We start from the raw sequence: 6,981 nt of genomic DNA, 5'->3' as shown, positions 1-6,981 counted from the left end.
GCCTAGCAACAGCCTGTCGAGTAACTAGCAGTTGAACTTTTTGCCACCTGACTCGTCATAACTGCTTAAAATGATCGGCTTTGCCTTTTATTCTTTCTAAATCAGCTGTCAGTGTTACGTTTGTCTCAACAGTGATAGCTGTTCAATAATAGTAAATGTGGATATACATTTTGTTTTTGCCAATATAAAAAAACGTGGAATACAAAGAGAAAAAAAGGTAGAGGAGTAAAAACTGGATGAACAGACAAATGTCACAAGTTTGGTAGCATTTCACATATTTAAAACAAACAAAAACCTACTCAATAATTACTGATGTCAGCTGATATGAAACGCTTATAATGTGATGCGTTTTCAGCCCCACTGAAATGCTAAAGTTTTGAAAGAAAGAAAAACCAAAACTCAAAAAGTGTATTTTCCAGATTTTATTGTTTTGTACACAAAAATGCCAGAGTCTTCAATCCATCCAGTAGAACGGCTAAAAACCTGCAAAAGCAAAACAAAACAAAAAAATCTAAATTAAAACAGTTTCACCTAACATCTTACATCAAATAAAATAATGAACAGGTCAGTAAATTCTGAACTTCTCAGTTTTCTGCAGTTTTGTACAGAAACGTCTCCAATTTTGCACATTTTCAACACACGGTGACCATTTTTTGTGCGTTTTCAACCCTTCTCAGACAAATGCCTCGATGTCTTCAACTGAAACGACCTCACTGGTCTGAAGGACCGGAGCAGAACCACAGAACGTGAAACTGAACCGGTCACGACCAGAACCAGACAGAGACCAGTTCCGACTCGTCATCGTCTCATCACGGAAGGGACGCAAACAAATACTAACAAAAATACAAACATTTTCCTTAAAATTTGGTTTTAATTTTGACTACCAACTGGACTTTTTCTGACTGAAACGGATTTATGGATTCGTTTGTTTCTCCACTTGTCAATTTAGCTTTTCAGAAATGTTTTTATTTTCTCCAAAGGTCTGAAACAGAAGAAAATCTCTATTTATGCATCATTTTATTATTAGCTCCTCCTAGTGGAGACATTTAATACCATCTTTAATTTCCCAAGTTCAGCTGATTAACTTCAGGACTCAAACGATTAAACGCAATGAATCAATTATTGAAATAACCGTTAACTAATTTAATATTTGATTATAAATGCATATATATATTTTACATTCAAGATAATTAAAAAAGTCTCTGTAATTGTGTTTTAGTCAAAACTCCTCAAGTGGCGTAGTTTTAGCTTCACCTGGTTCTGACTCAAGAAATGCTTTTATTGCATTTTAGAGAATAACATGTTTATTTTCTTCTTTAAAAAAGCAATTTAATTACCTTTAATTAGATTTTTTTATGCATTTTCATTTAGTGGTTAAATGAAAAGCTCTGCAAAATGTGCCATTTTCTTACCAGATTGTTAATAGATAAAATAATCGTTAATGCAGTCCTGATCAACTTAGATTTTTTTAAATCTCTGTAAAATCATTAAATTTTCCCATATTATTACAGTGGGAGCCATTTCTCAGTCGCCTGACACTGACAGGAACCAGAAAATCATGTAGGACCTTTTATTATTTCTGCATAAACTAAAAGGTTACTTGTAGCTCCCACATGTTTTTTTTTCTTGAACAAAGACTTTAATGATTAAAACTGCCCATAAGAATCCTCCGGCTCTTCTTACCCTCTTATGCGGTGGGTACAGCGACTCCCTGGGGCATGACAGGCACCTCGGGCTTGGCCCCCTTCTGCTCCGACGTGGGTGTGGTGGGCAGGTTCTCCTCCTTGGGCTCCACGATGCTGACGTGGTCAGGCAGTGGCTTCTTGGGGCCGATCTTACCGCTGGGGTCCCAGGGCAGCATGATCTTCACCTTGATGCCCAGCACACCTATAGAACAACAGAAAAACAACGACTCAGGGTTTGCTGGTCTCACTGAAACCAACAACTCATTTGGACTTTTACCGCAGTAAAATTCAACCAGTTTCAAGGCAAGGAAACTTTTCCAGCACCACTTTGGAGTTAAAAACAACTGAAAGAAGAGTTTCAATTCGCCATCTTCTCATTTACTGTTATTCATAAAGTCTTGTGATAGCATTCTACATTTTATAGCAGTGACAATTAAAATAAAACAAATTTTATGTTTTGAAATGTCTCTTTCACACCTGACTGGTCTGAGAACAAAACATGAATTAAATGTTTAAAGAAAATATTCACAAAAAAGTTACAAAAGAAAAATCTGTGTGCTCTTTGTTCCTGAAAACACACATCTTGAAGTTAACAGCTAACATGTTAACTTCATGTTAACATTATTACGCCCCGGTATGTTTGCATGCAAAACCATCAATGAAAATATCAATTAGTGAAACTTGTAGTTTGAATACCAACAACTTTCAAGGACCTTATGCAGAAATCAAGCACTTTCCAAACCTTGAAAGCGAAATCATCTGGTTTGTTTCATCAGCTGTCTGGAGGGACAGGAAACGGGCCGGTACTCACCCTGCCTCAGCAGGACATGGCGAACCGCCGTGTCGACGTAATAGTTGACGGGGTCTCCGCTGTGGATCATCAGGCCGTCCACAAACTTCATGGACTTTGCCCTCTGACCCCTGAGCTTCCCGGAGACCACGACCTCGCAGCCCTTGGCGCCGCTCTCCATGATGAATCTCAGAACGCCGTAGCAAGCCCTGAAAGCAAATAAACCACAGAACAATCTGGTTTGTAACAACTGGGTCTCAGAAAAAGCATGAAAACTGAATCATATTTGAAATAAGAGCAGCCAGGTTTGAATCGCTAACTGAATTAGCAACAACACAAAAGTATTAGCTTTAATTCAACAACTCCAGCAAATTATTAATCGGATTAATCAATTAATGAAATGATTATCAACTAATTTAGTAAAACACATTTGAACTGGATTATGTAGACTCAAAAAAAGGTAATTTTCTAAAAGAACAACATATTCAGACCAGTAAATAGTAAAACTGTGCAAAAATATATACATATATTATTGCATTTCAAGCAACAAACCAATAGTAATTTGTTTATGTTCGTCTTTTTGATGCATTTCTAATGTTTAAAAATCTGCAGTCAGATTTTTAAAATCCAATTAACTGTCAGAATAATTGATTACTGAAATAATATTCACACCCTTCTCAGACAAATGCCTCGATGTCTTCAACCGAAAAAGCCTTGCTGTTCTGCTGGACCAGAGCAGAACCACAGAACGTGGATCAGAACCAGCCACCAGAACCAGACAGAGACCAGTTCCGACTCGTCATCGTCTCATCACTGAAGGGACCGAAGCTGAGCAAACATTTAACAATTAAAACGTTTAAAGGATTAAAACCTGAAGCTCAGCAGAACAGCCTCATCTGATCCAAAACCAGGTTAACTGGGTTCTACAAAACTTTGGTAAAAAAATCTCCTGTAAACCGACATCTGGGTTCATCTCATAAAGTAGCACATTTAAAGTTGTTAAATTGTCGGTTTTTATAACCAGAGTTGGCATAAAATAAAATAAATTTCTAACTGAGTTCATCCGTTTCAAAATCAGAGACATTTGTATTTTTAATCAGCTCCTCCAGCGTGAACTTCTGCGTCCTGGACGACGTTTTTACACCCGATAGTCCTGAACTACTGAAGGAAACGATAAAAACCTCTAAAGAAGATACTGAGCTCAACTTCCCTCTTCAGAAAATGTTAAAGACGGAGTAAAGTCAGATTTTAATGGATGACGGTTTTCTCTTTTGCAAAAATAATTTCTGGTTTGTTCTGGTTGTTTTACCCAGAATTCCCTGCACTGTAATCCACTTCCTGGTTTTGGAGCGCAGTGGTCACTTCAAGGTTTTTAGGCGGACCAGAGTTTGTTTGTTTGGTTCGCATTTACACCTCCCCAAACGAACCAGAAGTTTTAGTCAAATGAGCTGCAGTTGGATTAAAGCGATCTAAACATGGCTGGTGTGAATGCAGCCTAAATCAACAGCAACAAAGCTAACAGCCGGGTTTGTCTGAGCATCTCTTGTTGGTTATTGAAGCTCTGCTTACCTTCGCACTGCCAGGCCTCCCAGCAGCTTGTAGCGCAGAGACTCAGCCTGGGCGATGGCACAAAGACCACGGGTGGCAACTTTCTCAGCATACAACTGAAAAAAGAAACAGTTCAAACATAGTTAAGTAAACTAAGTAAACTACTCCAGTAAACTACATAAATTATAAGTCCACACTGAGATGGAGTAGTTAAATTAAATGCACAGATTTATGTAAATAAGCTCCTAGTTGTGAAACTGGTTTCTGCCCTTCTCAGACAAATGCCTCAGTGTCTTCACGTGAAAAGAAACCCTGGATCTGAGGAACTGGAGCAGAACCACAGAACGTGGTTCTGAACCGGCAACCTGCAGAACCAGAGAGGTTCCTGTTCCGTCTCGTCATCGAATCATCACAGAAGGGGAATCAGAGATTAGAAAAACTTTAGATGCTTTAAAGGGGCAGCATTATGTGTTTTCCAGGCACATTGTGACACTTTACAGCACCATCAAGTAACTGTGTTACCTTCAGCCGTTATACCAAATATGATAAATTTGACTTTGTAATTTAACGCCTTGAAATTGGGCCTCTGTCTCTATAAAACCTCCTGTTTCTGAAACTCCTCCTTCAGGAAGTCATCACAACATGGCTCCACAATGTTTTTACCAGGTTTTTGAGAAGTCGCTCCTATAATGACCTCAGCAGTTCCACCAGGTGTTTGCTAATTGCTGCTGGCTAGTCTGAAGGAGCTGAGAGGGAATATCGGCAGAAGACTGCCCTGTGAGGCGGAAGCTCAGAAACTTGTAAACTACATAAGAGGAGGAGCTGCGCCTCAAAGGCGGGGCTAAGTCCACCGAGGAGTTTTTCACAGCTGAATGGTTGCCATGGAGTCTAAATGAGTTCTCAAACATGCATGAAAAAATTCAAAGCAAGAATTCAGTTATGTCTGTGATGAGGGAATAAACTTCAGAAAAGTTGATTTAACATGATACCGCCCCTTTAAGAAAAATGCAAATATGCATTCTAAATAGTAGAGATTGATTTCTAATGATGCTTCTCCAGTTTTAAACGATCCAAGTCCAGTAATCCAGAGCTGCCATTTTGCAACTGACTGTCTCAGTACTGGGTCAGAACATTAAACCATTTGACTGAGCATCCAGGACAGTAGTTCTGGAGGACTGGACTCGGTCATCCCTGACCTCAGCAAAGGTCGTTCTGCTCAGCTCACCTCCACGCTGCCCTCAGGGAAGCCGAACCTCTTCTGGACCACAGCGGTCAGCTCTCTGATCCGACGGCCCTTCTCTCCCAGAACATTCTGGGTCCTGAAAACAGAGAAGAAAATGTTTCAAAATGTGCCGTAGACAGAAGCAACCAAACATCCTCTTGGTCTGGTACAGTTTTCTACTGGACTGGGACACTTGCATAATTTGTGCTGTAATAAATGTGTATTTGGAGGTTAAAAACAATTGTGATTGAAATTAGATTATTTCTTCTTGGTTATCAGCAGGTTAATTACAAACAAAAAGAGTACAGATTGGTAAACTAAAAGGAAGAGTTATAGATACGTGGAAGGAGAGTTAATCACCTTGTGGCCAGGATGATGATCTCCGTCCTGGTTGGGGTCACGCGCACCTCCACGCCGGAGTAGCCGTCCTCAGCTAGCTCACGAGTCAGGAACTCGTTCAGCTCGGCCTTGAAGATACCGTCTGCGACGAACTAACGGAGAAAAAGGCCATTTTTAAAAAAAACACAATTATGTCAAATCAGACAATATTGCATCCTGAATAATATAAAATTCTGCAAGTTTGCCTGCAAGATAGTTATAAAGGGTAAACTGTCTGCAGAGCTTAGATTTTAAGACCATAAATAAAATGGTGATCATAGAGGAGGGATCAGTGTACAAACAAACGATTTCAATAGAAAACACCCACAAAGAACCAGTTGAAACTCCTTATTGCAACAAATCACTGCTCTATAGCAAACACTGAATCATTTTTTAAGAACGTGAACCAAACTTCAATTATGAAATTCTATTGTCCACCATATAAAGTTCATATTAATTTTCATTGGTGCAAATCAGCCTCACAAATCCTCTCTAAACCTTTACAATTGGATTTTACCATTTTTATTAATTGTAATTATGGCTTATGACTTACAATATTAGGAACACAGGATTGTAAGACATTTTATCCTAGCAATCTGACACTATACGAGTAAAAACACTGCACAAATATTAAAAAGCACACTACGACAATAGCAGTTGGATTTTATTTTGTTTTTAATCTTCAAGTATTAGCCATAAACACACAATGACAGGCTTCACAAGTCAGCTTTGCTGACTACAGTCCCAAGTTATGCTTGGTAAACAAATGCAGCTTAATGTAAACTATGTATTTCTCCTATCTATTTGGCATAAGCTCAGTATCTTTACTTCAAACTGTAGCGTATATATATAGAGAGACATTAGACATTTTCTGTAAAATGTAACGACGACTGTGTTTCACTAAATCGCCAATAGCTTTTTGTATTTTAATTATTCCGCCATTAGACTAACTGGCCTGATAAAAGTCAGAGAAACGCATTAAAATGCAATTACGGTGTTTGAACACACATCTTGGAACAGAAACTGGGAGTTATTTCAGAACTTTACTGCGGCCCCGGCGAAATGAGCCATGCTAGCTATCTAAATGAGGACGCAGCATCTGGACCAATCCTTCCCGTATCGGAGCTGGACCGATCCGGATGACACCAGCACCAGTGGGAAACACGTCTGTTTCACTCAGTCTGGGTCCATTTTAACAAAATACCGCTGCCTGTGCGAGTAGAAAGGGAATAAAACGCCGCTAACCTTCCTCTTCTTGGAGATTTGCACCGCCATCTTCCAATAGGCCGTAGACAGGAAAGGACCCAGGAAGGATGCGGAAATGCTTTTATAGTGAACAGACAAACTTCCGGTGACGT

General features: G+C 39.3%; 1 protein-coding gene and 3 non-coding genes across 4 annotated transcripts; all 4 read right to left on the bottom strand.

Annotated features, from left to right (window-relative positions):
- Window positions 1–407: 407 nt before the first annotated feature.
- rps3 (ribosomal protein S3) lies at window positions 408–6,969 on the bottom strand. The gene is made up of 7 exons (XM_008426498.3): window positions 6,869–6,969; window positions 5,606–5,736; window positions 5,249–5,342; window positions 4,045–4,139; window positions 2,497–2,684; window positions 1,684–1,887; window positions 408–483 (listed from the first exon to the last, which is right to left on the bottom strand). Exons 1-6 carry the CDS (start codon window positions 6,896–6,898, stop codon window positions 1,688–1,690), a joined length of 738 nt encoding a protein of 245 aa, XP_008424720.1. The 5' UTR covers window positions 6,899–6,969; the 3' UTR covers window positions 408–483; window positions 1,684–1,687.
- On the bottom strand, window positions 669–818 carry LOC145554760 (small nucleolar RNA SNORD15). Its single transcript, XR_014090752.1, has one exon. It is a non-coding gene; the product is annotated as a small nucleolar RNA SNORD15 (small nucleolar RNA).
- Window positions 3,148–3,294, bottom strand: LOC145554758 (small nucleolar RNA SNORD15). The gene has a single exon (XR_014090750.1). It is a non-coding gene; the product is annotated as a small nucleolar RNA SNORD15 (small nucleolar RNA).
- Window positions 4,292–4,441, bottom strand: LOC145554759 (small nucleolar RNA SNORD15). The gene has a single exon (XR_014090751.1). It is a non-coding gene; the product is annotated as a small nucleolar RNA SNORD15 (small nucleolar RNA).
- Window positions 6,970–6,981: the final 12 nt, after the last annotated feature.

The sequence above is a fragment of the Poecilia reticulata genome, chromosome 13 (genome assembly GCF_904066995.2).
Source record: "Poecilia reticulata chromosome 13, P_reticulata-male-v2, whole genome shotgun sequence".
Lineage (NCBI taxonomy): Eukaryota > Metazoa > Chordata > Actinopteri > Cyprinodontiformes > Poeciliidae > Poecilia > Poecilia reticulata.
This window is presented reverse-complemented; position numbering and strand designations above follow the sequence as displayed.

Bases quoted from the DNA above. Each gene is read 5' to 3' on its own strand.
- rps3 (XM_008426498.3), bottom strand. From the start codon at position 6,898: ATGGCGGTGCAAATCTCCAAGAAGAGGAAG. The intron at 2,685-4,044 runs GTAAGCAGAGCT...ATTTGCTTTCAG, and splicing joins GGAGGCCTGGCAGTGCGAAG to GGCTTGCTACGGCGTTCTGA. The intron at 1,888-2,496 runs GTGAGTACCGGC...GTTGTTCTATAG, and splicing joins CCATGTCCTGCTGAGGCAGG to GTGTGCTGGGCATCAAGGTG.